Raw genomic sequence first — 16,169 nt, 5'->3', positions numbered from 1 at the left:
TTTCTATAATTAAATTTCACTCATGTTAATGAGATATAAAAGAAACTTGTAGTCTAAATAAAAAGTTACCAAAACACAGTCCCACTTTTCCTAAAAAAAAAAAAAAAAAAAAAGGAAAGTACCAGTACCACACTGTAGAAATACTTATTTGTGTTACTTAAGTGAAAGAATGTATGTAAGTATTATCAGGAAAATGTTCTTGAGGTATTAAAAAGTAAAAGTACCTGTTGTCAGCAGTATTTCAATGTTCTAGCTGGATGAGGTGGAGCTAGTTTTAGCTACAGTGTTAGAGAGTTAGACAGAATTGCTTAACTGTTAATCAGACCTAAACTTGCTGGAATAACCCGTTTTGGGAGCAGTAGTCTTGCACTGGAACACTATCTGATCCCAGTGAAACACAACTTTATTTAGGAAAATGTACCATGTGAGCACAATATTAGAGTTAGCCTTTCACACAGATCCCTTCCACAAGACAAGGCTGTAAGAATACACAATAAGGCAGGATCCTGGTGCGATTTCACTTTGTAACCTAGCCTTGAGTGGAGAAGGACAAAAATGGAAACAATGGAAAGCGCTTCAACACAGTTCTTGATTAAATTTATTTACTTACTTTTCCAACCTTGGCCTGGAAAGACAGACTTTGACAGAGTTCACTCTGACGCTGTAAACAAAAAAAACTTTAAATTGGGTTTCTCGGCGCCTAATCTAATCAGTCTAATCAGTATCTGTCTGGGGATTTGAGAACTACATTGTAACATATAATTAACCCAGAATGCTAAAACTATCATTTCACCAAGTCAAAACTCTTTATTTCTTAAAACTTTATTAACGTGCCATGCCACTAAAAAACTCAATTATCAACATCGAAGGCTCAGCCTTACTTTACAATAAAACAAGAAACACAATATTTTTTAAAAAATCACAATCATCCACCTGTATATTTACATTAATTAGAATAAAAAACAAAGATTTTTTTTTTATCAGTAGTAGACCACTCATAGCGTCGACTCCTCCTTTCCGAGCTGCATGTTACAGTAGACAAACATTTGTGTAAGTTTGCAGGATCATGCAACAGGACAGTGCAGTGTTTAACAGTACAATGGCAGTGCACTTTTACAGCAGCAAATTCATCACGTAGTGTTCCTCTGTTCACAGTGTTGTCTACTGTGCCCTCACATCTCTGAATCAACACAGAGATTCATACAAAAACACATTTTTCTCTGTCTGTCTCACTCTTTCTCTCTCTCACACGCACACGCACACACACACACTTAAGTGCACTCAGATGTTGGTTTGCATTGCCTCCAGTTTTTCATCAGTAGTGATCCACTGTAATAATCTTTTCTCTCTCTGTGCTCTTATAAGTTACATTTTTGAAAGTAGATGTTGAGCTTCTGAACAAAGGGTTGGTGCCCTGAAGAAAAACACAAACACAAGAAGGCCATTACAATATTGTCAATCACACAAGGTTTTGATATGCTAGATTTTTGTTATTTTCAACTATTCCCTTCTCTCTTCCCAACATCCCCAGCTTGACTGTGGTTCTCAGCCCCGAGCTCATTTGTTACTAGTCAAAATATAAATCTTAAAAATAAGTCATACTTTTACTTTTACTTTTAAAAATGTTTTAAACAAACATTCCTGAAACAGGAGTAAACACTGCATTTGTTGTGGATTATTTTAGCTGCAGATTTTCTTGCTCTAGTAGATATAGATAGATATGTACGGCAACAGGATGGTTCATGTGGGATTGACTCAAAATGAACTACAGTGCTCATGTTCATCATAATTAAGGATCATGTGGACACAGCTGATTAATGTGTCTTACGTAAAACCCCTGGCGCTTCATTGTTGCATTTTGCTGAAAATAATGACAAATCTGAACAAATAGACATGATACACTTTCCAAGGATATAATCATCTCCTATGTCATAAAAGTCCGCTTATTTAAATCGAAAAAAATCTGCATGGAAATCATAGAAAAAACTAAAAATTCATTTTTTAAAATTTTATCTTTTACGTTTTCTTCAGTATCACATTAATCTAGGACTGTATTCATTTAGCATCTATGGGTATATTGCAAACAGGAACTGCTAATAGCTTATTTGCTTCTCCCCAAGTCTGATGGGAACTGTGGTTCCAAAACATAAGAACATGATTATCCAACGTACAAAACTCATTAATATTTTTTCATGTTACACAATCAACTTTTTTTTTTTTTTTTGACATTAAAACAGACAAGTGTCCTTTGGCTCAATATAAATATGTGTTTGACCAGTTTTTAAACAAGAAAGGAGGTCAATGGGCTTAATTCATTGCTGTTTTTGTGTATGTGAGTTTTCACAGGATTTGTTGACAAAAAGAAAAATATCGCCAGCCTCATCCTTTAAATGACTTCAAGTTCTTACCGTCTGCCATTTTGCCTTTGCCCTCTCATCCTCAAACTTGGCCACCTCTTTACGGTCGTGGACCGACACCAGCACCTTCCACACGCCCAGCAGGATGAGGCCGATACACACTATGGAGAGGGAGACTCCCAGAATAATCATAGGGATGTTAGGAGGCTCTGGGCAACCTGGGACAGGACAGAGGATGAGACCAGGGCAGAGGATGAGATGAAACTCGCGTCCATTTTTTTGTTTTATCTGTGTCCTGTGTTGTTGCAAGGCTTACCGTACATCTGGAGATTGTAGGCAGTGGTCCCTGTCTCACCTCCAACCACATTAAAGGAGATCCAGCACTCATTCTCCGTCATCAGCGTGCACGGCATAGAAGGGCTCTTGTTATAATCTGAGAGGAAATGTGAACATACATATCCATAAGGAAGGGATGAATCCATCATATATCATCTTCCCTTTTGACTTTGTGCTGAGAATGTAAAAGGATACACTCCACTCTGTTGTGCTGTCGGTGTGATTTCCATATCAAAGACTACAATCTGGTGTGTGTGTGCATGTGTGTGTGTGGACCACGCCATTGTATTTCACATCTGAAGCCTGAAAATCCTCTGTGATAATCAGATATACCTCTCAGCTTGCACAAGTATAGCAGGTTTAAAATAATCTCTTCTGTAAAGGAGGACGAGGTCCTTTGGCTATTCACATGCGCTACAATAGCGCTGCCTGTACGACAAGGTAAATAATATGTTCCCCATTGTCCGGTGCTGCCTGAATGGACGTGGATGGTGTTGTGTTAGAGAGGGGGGTTCAGGCTTCAGAGAGACACACAAGTCGATGCAGGTCAGCATTCCTCCAGATCTCTGACCCATGGGGAAACTTAGCATGGCCCTGTGTTGATACCACTATTAAAAACACTGAGCCCAGAGAACAAAAGTCAAGCGACAAGAAGCATTTACAGAACAGGTGAGCGATCACTTAAAAAGTGCATATAGTAATATAGTAAATAAAGTAAATGTAGAAAGTTGACTTTGTGCTTGCAGTGTAAATTCATAGATTCTTAATTCTGTAGAGACAGAAGTTTCCTATCAATGGAAACTTTTGATTTAGACTAGTGGATGAAAGCTTTGATGCTTGTTTTAATTTCAATTTTATCTAACCATTGAATTTGTTTTAGCACATTAAAAACAAACCACATAAAATACCTTTTACTCCAGACCATTCTCTATGTTTTTCATTCTGGGTATCTACTGATTTAAGATATTTGATGGTTTAAGATATAAGAGTGAACTTGCACAGACCTGAAACCTGCTTAGTAGTCCCAAAGAGAGAGACTGACAGACCTATTTTGTCGTGAGTGTTGTCACATGGTGCAAGCAGCCACTGGTTTGAAAATTCCTCCTTGTTAATCACTTCCATGAAACTATGACGTTCAAGTTTGGATGCCACAACGCCCTTCACTTCTCAGCTAATGGATGTTATCAAAAAATGGAACTGGGATGACAAGTTGTAACCAAACATGGATGTTGTGAGACAGCTTGGTCGCATTTGGTCTCATTTCTTTGCCTTACAAAAGTTGAATTTGGTAAATGTTTTGGCTGCTATTTCTTTGGACTTTATCAGACAGTAACTTTGTGAGTGATAAAGAAGAAATGTTGTGTGAAAGCTAGAGATAGACAGACAGAGCACAACATGCAACAAAGGCCTGCGCCAAGAATCGAGCAAGACCTGTCGAAGGAGCTTTAACCTGAGCCAAAAGAGTTTTACACAAAGATGCTGCCCACAAATGCTTTGGAAAGGGGCAACATAATATTCCCTGTGACACATGGAGTAACAAGTTTCAAGCATCTGCCAGATGATTTTCACACTGTACGGCATGACCTTTAAGAAGTGTTTATGTGTCTTGTTTGATATCAGTATCTGAGTTTTTTTATTTAGTTTATACCTATAATTAATAGTAATCAATAGTCATTCTTTCAGTATAAACAACAATCTTGATAGAGAGCTTTTTTTTTTTAAAGGAACTGTGACCCAGAGACTTACTAGGCTGGAAATTTTATTTTTAAAGTCAACTTTTCTGTATCGCAGTTTCTTATTATTTATTGGACGACATTTACATAAATTCCAGTATATCTGCAATAAGCTAATATGAGCTGATATATTGACCTGGCAGATGTATGTCGCTCTAGTATGAATGGTCCCCTTCATCCTCCTGCACTGACTGAAGAAATAATGTAACTTTTGAGTTGATTAAACCTTTTCAAACACCTGAGTTGGGTGGGTCAATAATTCATTAATCAATCAATCTGTGAAATCATATTGTTACGTTATGATCTCATCATTTTATCGCTCTACAAGCTTCAATCAAACATTGGTTATTATAGTTATTGTTTGACAGATACAAAGACTTTATGACTGATTTTACATGCAACCATATTTCCATTTAAAGCAGCGGTGATGATTTACTTACCTGCTGTTGTGTTGATGGAAATTTTCGGAACGCTGCACCTTTCTTCACAAAACTCAGCATCACCCTTATCTTGGAGATGGCACTCCACACAGGTCCTGATGTTAAGACAAAAAGTGGAAAAACAAAAAAAGTGAGTTTCACCTCAGAGATAATACACGACCTCTTGGGAGGTTATGGTTTAATGAGGTTTCAATCACTGACACAGTGAGTACAGAGGAATCACAGTGTTGGTCACTTATCAGAGTTTTCCCAAGGCTTCACTCACTCTCTATCACCTGTCTCCTCTATAACAGTGGTATCAAATTGCACTGGCCCTGACAGCTGCTTTACAATGGAGAAAGGAAATCTCTTAGTGCTGTGTTGGGGACATTAGTTGTCTTTTGATGTCACATGGAAGGTGTAGACACATGTGAACAAAAGGACCAGAACCTGATATGCCTGAACTCAAAAGAACAGACAGATCATGTGGCATAAGGAGTCATCATCTTATATCATTCAAGTAAAGAAACATCGATTAAAGAGGCAAAACCGACAAAAAAAACCCCTGTACGTTACATCCTTGTTCACCCTTTCAGAGCTGATGGCATGAATGTGTTCTCACCTTGCAGAGCTGCAGGCATCCCCGCATGTTGGGCACTTTTCACACTTGTCCCCAGATGCCCCAGACACAGAGCAGACACAGTGGCCGCACTCACATGCCCCCCTGCCGCTGCAGAGTGTGCCCTCCTCCGACATGCACGCTTCTGTGCTGGTGCTGCAGTTACAATACTCCCCTGTCCAACCACTTTGACAGTGACACTTGCCGCAGTCACACTCTCCGTTACCTAAAAAGCACAAATGGATTCAAACATCAGGCTCACCACAAAAGAAAACATGTGAATAATTCATAACATTCATATGTAATTGCTCACCTCCACAGAGCTCCCCGCGGAAACGAACACAGGAGTAATTGTCACACTCGCAGTGAGGCCCGTAGATGCGGCCAAAGCTGGATGGATGACACACACACTGTCCACAATAGCACTGCCCTTGCCCACTGCATATCTCGGACTCATTGTTTGCGAGGCATTTACTCAACAAAGCGCTCTCCTCATTGCATTCGCAGTGTGCTCCCAGGAACCCCGGCTGACATACGCACACGCCGCACTGGAAAGCCCCTTGGCCCTCGGTGCACTGGCTGCTGTTTGCTTCAGGCAGCTGCCGGCAGTCACACGAGCAAAGAGACTCCAGTTCCACCTCCAAACTGTCCTGTAAGCCCACCGGTTTGAGGGAGAAGTGCCGAACTCCCGACAGGCATCCTGGGAGCTCGACAGACACATTGAACACTACCTGAGGAGCAAGGGGGAAATCTCATGAAAAGCACAAAACTAACAATTAATTGATTCAAAAACGTTTCACCTGTGTAATCAAAGCCTGATATATATCTTAAACTAAAAACACATCAGTTGATCAAATAAAATACTGTATGTTGAATATTTTATACAGCGAAACGCTCAAGTATCAACTGGAAGCCATTTCTCAGGCCAATGATACCCTCTCTCCCTGCTGTTGTTTGTCTGATCACTAGAACCTTTAACACAGAAAATATGGCACAGAATGAAATTTCCATTATGGTGGGCAATGCGTGAAATTTTATTTTGCTGTATACAGATGATATTTTGTTATATCTGGGTAATGCAATGTGCAATCTGCTGCAGGCTCCTTTTTAGGATACAGAATAAATTGCAAATGCAAACATAAATCCCCAAAATCTCTATATTTAAATACCCTGGTGTACATCAGTGGTGTGCCGTCAGGGCAAGCAAGGCAAACAGTGCTTGCCCAGAGCTAAAAATACACCTCAATTACAATGATACCTACAACGATACCTACATGGAAGCAATATCTCTCCTCACATCTGAACTCACAGCATTCTGTCCCATAAAGGATCTGATGCCTGTTTGCATTCATAATGTAATTCACTATATACATATATATACAGTTTACAAATACAGAAAAAGAACAATTTAGAGCAAAGGCAAGAATTTACCATCTGTCCTGGTTTGATGTTGGAGCAGTGTTTTATGTTAGGGTGGACAGTCCCATTTGGACAAATGGCTGTGAAGGACATCTGCAGCTCCTCTGTGTCTCCCAGGACCTCCAGTTCGATCTCTGAACGCAGCTCCTGAAAACAGAACATGATAATTGCTGCACCCTGTATGGAAATGTCATTGGCAGCAGTCTGGTGATGAACAGAAGGTTTTCCTCTCCAAAAAAATCACCAAACCCAACTTTAAAATCAATCTACTGACTTTTGTTAACATGAAGGGGGATTTCCAGGGCTTAAGGTGGAATTAGACTCTCACCATGCGCTGACCTGTGACATGCCGAGACTGTTAGAAACCTCCTAACTAATGGTCTCTTTTTGGGTGAGTCATCATCCCAGGTGTGTGGATCACCTCAGGAAAGAGTGACAGCTAACCTCAGCTGGAGGAAAGACTGTGTTTGACTGACTAATGAACTCTGTGACGGACTGTCTGGGTGCTAACAGAGGGTTAATTGTGTGTGTGTGCTGTAGGCCTGTAATTCAGTGTTGCTAAGGAGGAGAAAACAGGGGGACGGTCATTGGATACACCCAACTGAAGATGGATTAAGGTAAAGCAGGTAAAACATATACACATATAAGACTTAACTGTTTATCAGTAAATTTGTTGTAGGGTATTTAAAGTGGGGCGGGTAAACTATCTATGCACTAAGCAACAAACATTAATCCAAAATTGCCGGTGAGTATAATTACTAATGATCTGTCCTCTGTTTGTTTTTCATTTCCCTTAAGAACCACAACTATCTACAATCAGTGCGATAACAGGGTCTCCTCTCTTCAGTGTGGTTAACGTGGCAGAGACTAAAAGTGGGAGTAAACGGCGTAACTGATGAAGTAATGAGAGGACTGCAGACGTGCCACCAGTCGCTGCCGCCAGGGGGGATTTTACAGCAGGGCACAGAGTGCAAGAGGTAGAGAGGGAAAGACAGAGAGAGAGAGAGTGGGGAGGAAAGAGCAAGAGGGACGAGGAGATCAAACAGTTCAGACAAGAAGAGACTCGCTGTCAGACATGCTGATGCAAAGCACCGGGTGGTGGAGGGAAAAACATAACAGAGGAAAGAATGAAAGAGGCAACGCGAGAGAATGAGAGGGAACGGAGAAGGCAGAGATACTTTCTACGGGCTCTGATGTAAAAATGTAGATGTACAGAGGGTTAATTGATGCTTTATGTTTATATATTTGTGTTTAGGTTAAAACTCTGGCTCAAGCCTGAAACATTTTACTGACAAATAACTTTAACACAGTTTTACTGCTTTTATAATGGCAGGTGTTTTCTGTCTTATTTCTTATGAGCAGACAGACACAGTCTATCCACACATTCAGATCACAGTTTATTTACTTTGTATGCTGTTACTATCAGTTCCAGGATGTTTCGCGAATCTGTCGCCAGGACTCCAACTGTGGCGCCAGGTATGAGATTTGCATATTTCTATGAAGAAAAAAAAACAAAAAAACCACACAGATAAACAGCATAGGTCATAGTTGCAAATGTGGGTAGACCTGGCTCACAGTCCTGAGGAAGTACAGAAAAGAGTGAGGAAGAGAAAGAGGGCTAGTTCAAACAGGTTGAATGAGAATGTAGCTCAATGCATGAATATGCTAACCTCAGTATAAACGCTGTGCTCACACAAACACTTGCATGTTTCAGTTCTCTAGTTTGGACTTATTCCACTAGAAAGAAATGAATGCCTTTACAGAACGGTGCTTTTACCTTATAGTTGTGTTTCTGTTCTTCTGTCACAGCAAATATCAGTAAGATATTGTTTTCCACCACCTTATCAATCAGCTGACCAAGAGTTGGATACTCCTGGACAAAAATGGCAAGAGGTCAGTAGTGAATGTGTACAGTGAGGCAGCTGACCCATAAAACAACTCATAAAATGAAAGACATGAAGCTGAGAAAGAACCTCTGTGGGTTTACCTGCACTGTGGACATGGAGTATTCGTTGTTGACATCCAGGTGACACTGCCCGTCGTTGGGAATCACGATGCCAGCCATCTTACTGTCCATCCCAAAGTGTGAGTCAGCATCACTGACAAACACCAGCAAACGCATCGAATCATTCCTCCAGCCAATCTTGTCCTATATCGGGAGACACATTATGCTGCTCATGCTCCTTTTTTTCTTTTTCTTTTTTTGTAACACTAGGGATTAACTCAAATGAAAAACAAAATCTTACCCCACAAACAGCTGCCTGCATGACGGCGTCAAAACCACACTCTGGCAAATCAATATTCGCAGATACGCGCTGCATTGCGATGATCTCGTTGAACTTGTCAGTGCTGCTCGTCAGAGACAAGACGTGTTTGTAGCCGAACGCTGGCAGGCAGTGTGAACCTACACTGCTGTAAGACACCAGGAGTCAAAAACAAACATTTGAAAAATGAGATTATGTGAGATACCAAATGACACTGCACTGTACGCTGACGGGGAACTAGTCTCAGAACGGAAGATGTGGCCATGTTTTACTATTTATTGTATACCTGCAGGGGTTGGCCAGCTCTTCCTCTGTGATCCTGATGAAAGGCAGGACGGGTTTCTCAACAAAAGAGCCAAAGCCCATGCGAAATTTACTGGTGAGGTTAACCATCTCTTTGGAGAGAGAGGAGCCCAAGCCTTTGATCTTCTCCAGATCATCGATCATGGATGCTGACAGGTCCATCAGGTAGTACATGTCCACAGGATAGTCCTCTGTGTGTTGAATCTTGACCTGGAAAGTCACCTGACTGCCTGTGCGATGACAAAATCAGCACCTTATTTTTGAGTGAAAATGAGCAACCTCTTCTTGAGGCAAATTGTCAATTCGAAATGCCTTGAATTGCATACCAGCTCGCAGCTTGAGGGCCATTTTCTGTGGGGAGATCTGAGTGCTGTTAGTGTTGCCCATCTTCTTCCCGAGTGGGTGATCCTGGAGGATTTGGCCTTCGGAGACAGGGAACTCCAGCTGGTCCCTGGCACATCCCTTCTCTAGTAAGATATCCAGTGTGCCACATCTTTCGCTGACTGAAAACCAGTCTGTGAAATTCTGCGAGGTGAAGGAAAACATCACACGAAGGGCTGTTTACAGACTGAAGACTGAGACTGTTTTCTAGCATGCCGTAAAGCAGCAGTTATATGATCATCAGAAGGTGCAACCTCGCAAACACGATGATCTCTGTCCAAAAATCGGGTTTTTTTAAATGCGTTATGGTCGTCTGCCTACATGCTGCGGTTTCATACATGCAACCCTGGCTGCTTACCTCCTGTGTGCACCAGGCACAGTGAGGACTGAGCTGCAGACACTGGTCACAAGTCACAGTGCTGCCAGCTGAACATGACCCTGCAGCAAAACAGTCAGTGTGAAAATGTCAACATCTACCACAGTTTCCTGCAAGTTAAAGTTAAAGGTCTCTCCAGAGAAGAGGTACAGCTTATAAAAAGCCTGTTTTTGTACATGATAAAATATCAGGTTGAGTTTAATTTAGTGTATCTCTTGCAGGTAATAACAATATATAAGCTTTTCACAATAACATGTCATACTACCGGTTATAAACACCAAGACAGAGTTAATGGCTTGTTGCTGGGAAACTGTTACTCTTTGTTTGCACATTATAAACTTGTTGCCCTTGATTTTTTTTGAAGCCGAACCAAACATCAGCTTACCCTCCACGGTGTTGATCCAGTACCGGAGAATCAGGCTCAGCAGTATAAGCCCCATTAGTCCGTGAGGTTACTGGTTGATAGGAAACACAAGAAGAATATTTCAATATGTCTCATATTTACAGGACTGAAACATGATCGGCGCCGAGAGCAGAGTAGCTACAGGTGAGAGCGCTGCTGTCTCGCACTACCTGCTCAGAGAACGAGGAGGCGGTGAACGGCTGCTTCTACCTGCGCTGCCTTTTATGTCCACTTCCGTTCAGGTGAGAGAACGAGGCAGGCGCAAGGAGACAGCACACCCACACACGCTGACATATCAATAGACTGATAGTGAATCGGGTTTGTTCCCACAGGCTTTAGTCATATTCACAACCGATAAACAACATTGCAAAAAAGAAAAGGAGGCGAGTTTCCCATTTAACATTCATTTAACATTCAAGATTTAGGTTTTCAATTTTTGGAGTGTGGCTTTTTTTAAAAAACTAAAAACCATAAAAAAACAAAAAAACAAACAAAACCTGTGTCCTCTAAAATTATAGGGTGGTTTTATTTAAATAACTAGGCCTACTTGAGGCCCAAAGAGGTAAAATGACCCAATATTTCACATAAAAAAAAAGCCAAACGATTTGGAGAAAAAGAGTGCAAATTTGAGTAGAACCATATTTCTTCTTATTTTGTACCTACTTTTATCATCCTTGGACGCCTCAGATTTATCTTGTGACATTTAGGAGGGGCCCGACCTCTTGGTTGGGAGCCACAGGGCTGAACAACCTGACTGTATCATATATATATAAAGCAGTTACAACTAGTTTCACCTTGACCAGCTACAACAGTAAAATGCCATTTACACATTGATGCATCACATATTAACAACAACATTGTTACTTTTACTTATAGGTAAAGGATCTGGGTACTTGAGTACTGTTGGGTTGCTCTCTACAATATTGTAAGGTCTTGACCTTACCCTGTAAAGTGCGCCTCGTGAACCTCTAGATACATAGATAGATAGATAATATTGTGTTATCACAGCAGCTAACCACATCGATCACAACATTAACAAGGACACTCAAAAAGAGCTACATAAGAAATTAGATAAATAAACTAAAATAATAAATGTAATACATTGGTCCATTAAAATGCTTAATCACTATTCACTGAACTTTGGCCGACAAGGATAATAAAAGACAAACAGACCACACCATTAGCAAATATAGCCAGTAGACCCTTATTACCCAGACACTATACCAGATATGTTAATCTTTAACGAGAACATGAATCATTGTCATTGTCGCACAAGAATTTTTTTCAACTTGAAGAAAACAACCATGCAGGCCTATCTCAAGATATGAAATATGACTCTGAGTGTATGCATGTGTCTGTGTGTGTGTGTGTGTCTGTGTGTGTGTGTGTGTGTGTGTTTAATACGATGGGGGAGGAGGGTGCAGTTGCGTAGGTGTTGTACCACTGACAGCTGCAGTGCAAATATCTTGTAGCTTGTCCCAACTCAGAGGAATCTCACAATTCAGCACCACACCCCTCTGGGTCTGGATGAGTCCCATCTGTTACCCCAAACCAAACCCACTCCTCTCATGCTAATCCCTCTCACCCCTCTCTCTTCATCTTTCAGTGACACCCCCTTCTGTATTTTGATCCACCTTACCCAGTAGCCGTCTTGAAGAGTCCGTCTGTGAAACTGCATTTTCATTTATATCTCCTTCGGCTTAAATCCTCTGATTTTCTGTTTGCTAGTCTACCTTTGATTTGCTCCTCTCCTCCTCTCTCCTTTCCTCTCCTCTCCTCTCCTCTCCTTTCCTCTCCTCTCCTCTCCTCTCCTCTCCTCTCCTCTCCTCTCCTCCTTGCTTGTCCTTATTTTCTGAATTTCTCAAGAAATGGCTCAACATATGACACTATATGACACCATGAACACCATCTCATTTTTCACATCCTGGATGAGGATATGATCAAGTGGATTAGGTGCTTAAGATGTCACAGTTGCACCATACTATTTCTCACAGTTCGGTTTCAGGGAAAATGAAGGTTTTCTCAAAATAAATCTGACAATGGTGTTTTAAACATGTCATGACAGGATCAGTCTCATCAAAATTCAGCAATCCATAAATTATTCTCCCTCACATCTCTCTCTCTCTGTCTCTCAGCACTACACATTTACTATGCATGGAAACATAGGTATATGTTAATCCTACAATGAGCCGGCTCACCTTCAGGGGCGTCCTCTGATAACATGCTGTCCCGTCTCAGTCTGTCTTCCTTGTCATCAAGTGAAAAATGGAGAGAAATAGAGAAGCATCAGGCCAGTACATTCAGTCCTATTGTATGCCGGCAGTCGTCAGAGTAACAGTAAACCTATTGTAACGGCGCCCTCTATGAAGCATGGCGCTAGGGTGACCCTGCTGTCCATGCTCCTTAGCTCATGTGTGCTTTGTGTGTGTCTGTGTGTGTGTGTGTGTGTGTGTGTCTGAAAGTGGGTGAGCGTGTACGCATGCATACTGGGATCATGTGTGGGTGTTTGCACAGACTCCTGCGTGCCCATATGTGTGTGAGTGAGTGTGTGCAGTGGGAGGCTGTGACAATAATGAGTGACAGTAACAACTGCTGGCTGTGAGACCCCCACAGGGGCTGACTTCTTTATTAAGAGTCGACCTGACTGATGTGCTAGTGTTGCGCTCTAGAGGCTAAAGCTGGTGTGAACTGCAGCACAACACCCCTGACTTTTTGATTAGTTTGGATTGTGTGTGTGTGTGTGTGTGTGTCTGTGTGTGTGTGTATGTGTGTGTGTGTGTGTATGTGTGTGTGTGTGTGTGTGTGCACACGTTTGCTCAAGTTTTGTTACTTCCTGCAGTGAGGAGGAGGAGGAGGAGGAGAGGAGGAGGAGGAAGAGGAGGAAGCTGAGAGAAGGAGTGCCAGTGCTGTAATACAGCCTCCTTCTTACTGTGGTATGGCTGGAATGCAGGTGTACACGTACATGAATGTGTGAGTGTAGCAAAATAAAAGTGCATAGGTCTACACTGTAAAATAACTGAAGATTACTTCACCCGAAATCACAATGTTTGTCTCAAAGAGCTTCACAATTTGTACAACACTTTCTATCCCCAGACCCTCTGCTCAGAAACAAGACTAAACCTTTATGCCAGTGGCTATGTGAGGCTGTACTTGAGCTAAATGCTTACATTAGCATGCTAACAATAATAACTTCAATCTCTGTAAACACTGTCCTTATGATTTCTGATAGTGTCAAAATATTATTTTAACACAAATTACTTAGCAATGGCCTTTTTAAGTTATAACATCCTCATGAGCTGATGCAAATTTGCAGCGATGCATAAACATTTAGTATTAACATTTATCATGTTTATTATAATAAGGCTTGTGCAGCTCTGTGAAGGGAGAACGTGAGCCTGCAGGTCAAAATTTTACTCATAGCATTATTAAACACCAAAACACAATATTTCAATCCATAGTGATTCTTTATCAGGCTAAGTTCAGTTCAGAAGTTGTATATGTAGTAGTGGAGGACATATTCACATCCTTAAAAGTATTAATACAACACTGTAAAAAATAGTTCATCACATGTAAAATTCACCTGATATTTTCTTTTGGTTTAATTTATAACAAAGCATCATATCTTTTAAACTTTTCATATGTTTTGTATGAAATAACCTTAAATTGTATAGTACCTAGTGACTACAGTTGTCAGATGGAGTAAAAAGTACAAAATTTCCCTTTGAAATGTAAGTGGAGTTGAAGTACAAAGTAATCTGACAGGAAAATAAATACAAAAAAAAAATAAATAAAATAAAGTTCCTAAAAAATGTATACAAGTGCCATTCCTGTGGTATTTAGTCAGATAGTGAGATAACAGAAAAACACGGCCCGGGCTTGTTAGCAGGCAGCTGCAGTGCACTACAGTTTGAAGGAATATAATCAGAAACAGTTTTGATGATCTATGAAATATTTATTCAATCAATCTGAAGGCCTTGTCTTGGGCTTTAGGAAAAATGTACCAGGCAATTTGTATTATTTTCTGACATTTTAAACAATCAACTGCTTGATCCAGAAAATGATCTGCAGTTTAATTGTTGATAAGGAGAATAACCATTAGTTGCAGCCCTATACTGTAAATTAAATTGCAGTATCCTGTCTGTTTGACCATCCGGACCATTTGGTTCCTTCTAAAAGAAAGACACCTTTGGAATAATTTGGAAATTACAGAATGGAGAGAAACAAGAAGGAAAAGTCACAGCCTACTGTATATCTCTACAGTCACATGTGTTGCATTGCTGATGTGTATCACACTAAATGAATGATACTGGATACTATAGCAGGCCTCCCCTCTTAATGTCTGTGCCCCGAGTCTGACCTTGGGCTTTCTCTAGGGACCGGTGCCATGTGTCCCTTCAGCTGTGGAGAATTAAGGGAGAGAGAGACAGAGAGCAGAGGAGAGGGAAGAGAGAGAGACTCTACTTGGCATGTATCTAATATTCAAAGGGCTGATGCCCTCACAATAAGCACTTGATTGACATGTGTGTGTGCATGAGCTACATGGGACATGTATGTATATTCCTGGAGTTGGGGTTGGATGGGGTGGGTGGGTGACAGCGGGTGTGATGGCTAATCTTGCTTTTGATCCCCTTGACTGGTAAGAGATGGGGGCATGGTGCCTTTATGTCTCCGGGATCAGCTGCACTAAGTCTGAGCTTAAGAAGGGAGATCCGGTATAAGAGTGAAACTACAAAGGCTGTGTGCCTGAAATAGAGCAGGAAAGGGCAGGGGCATGAGCACACACATGTAGCACTTGCTGCTCATCCGATCCCTCATAAGTTCCATACATAAGATCAGACGCAGACACACAAGAAGCTTGAACATTAGTTCTGGCAGGTACAGTACGTCGAACAGCTTTGGCTCACAGCGCCCTCTGCTGCCAGACATCAGTACAGCCATATTAATTGGACTGATAATTGGACAGGAGACAATTTTAAAGGTTGTCTGACGGTTTTTCTTGCTTTTATTGTAATCATAGAAGGTTGGAGGCCGTTATTGCCAGATCTCTTAGCCAGGATTTGCTAGTATGGGATGTTTTTTTTGTTATGTGATTGCGCATAACTTAGATGTGGTTACTTTTTTTTGTTTAAAATGTTGAAGGGGAACTTCGCTAGTTTTACAAATGAGGATTTTTTTTTTTTTTTTACCCATAACGAAGAAAGAAAGCAGCTGTATCATGTGTGATTTGAGTCTGGATGTAACTTTCCAAAGTCTGAGAAAAAGGACGCCTATTATGAACGCTATCTTGGCTTGGACCTAGAAATTTTAATGGAAAGCCTGGATTACAAAGTGGATACCAGGAGCCTTTAAAAGGAGGAGAGGATCTGAAAAATGTTGTGGGTTGTATCGTGGGACTTGCAGGATCCAACACTCCTGTAGCTTGACCGAGACAAGGGATTTAATGTCGGTATATCTCGGCCTCTGCTGCATCAATTTCGTCTCTTCTTTTTGAAATCTGTCTCTCCAAGTCCCCCAAGTGTAAGACTACAAAATATAAAATACAAAATAGCTGGAGTAGAT

The 16,169-nt window shown here is 41.0% G+C and overlaps 1 protein-coding gene across 2 annotated transcripts; it reads right to left on the bottom strand.

The window, feature by feature from the left end:
• Positions 1 to 385: 385 nt before the first annotated feature.
• itgb6 (integrin, beta 6) lies at positions 386 to 13,010 on the bottom strand. 2 transcript variants are annotated; one of them, XM_056384515.1, is made up of 16 exons: positions 12,809 to 13,010; positions 10,593 to 10,662; positions 10,190 to 10,269; positions 9,777 to 9,975; positions 9,434 to 9,680; positions 9,130 to 9,295; positions 8,871 to 9,032; positions 8,661 to 8,756; positions 8,289 to 8,378; positions 6,896 to 7,030; positions 5,778 to 6,195; positions 5,468 to 5,690; positions 4,867 to 4,961; positions 2,674 to 2,790; positions 2,409 to 2,575; positions 386 to 1,414 (listed from the first exon to the last, which is right to left on the bottom strand). In XM_056384515.1, exons 2-16 carry the CDS (start codon positions 10,645 to 10,647, stop codon positions 1,316 to 1,318), a joined length of 2,349 nt encoding a protein of 782 aa, XP_056240490.1. In that variant the 5' UTR covers positions 10,648 to 10,662; positions 12,809 to 13,010; the 3' UTR covers positions 386 to 1,315. The 2 variants fall into 2 exon arrangements, with proteins under 2 accessions (XP_056240490.1, XP_056240500.1); XM_056384525.1 differs by lacking the exons at positions 10,190 to 10,269; positions 12,809 to 13,010 and having other exon boundaries at positions 10,593 to 10,681.
• Positions 13,011 to 16,169: the final 3,159 nt, after the last annotated feature.

This window comes from Seriola aureovittata, chromosome 1, assembly GCF_021018895.1.
Source record: "Seriola aureovittata isolate HTS-2021-v1 ecotype China chromosome 1, ASM2101889v1, whole genome shotgun sequence".
NCBI classification, from domain to species: Eukaryota; Metazoa; Chordata; class Actinopteri; order Carangiformes; family Carangidae; genus Seriola; species Seriola aureovittata.
This window is presented reverse-complemented; position numbering and strand designations above follow the sequence as displayed.

Excerpts from the sequence above, each read along its gene's own strand:
- itgb6 (XM_056384515.1), bottom strand. The coding sequence starts at position 10,647 with ATGGGGCTTATACTGCTGAGCCTGATTCTCCGGTACTGGATCAACACC. Across the intron at positions 9,976-10,189 it reads GTGCCTGGTGCACACAGGAG|AATTTCACAGACTGGTTTTC; the intron begins GTAAGCAGCCAG and ends TTCACCTCGCAG. Across the intron at positions 8,379-8,660 it reads AACAGAAACACAACTATAAG|AAATATGCAAATCTCATACC; the intron begins GTAAAAGCACCG and ends TTTTCTTCATAG.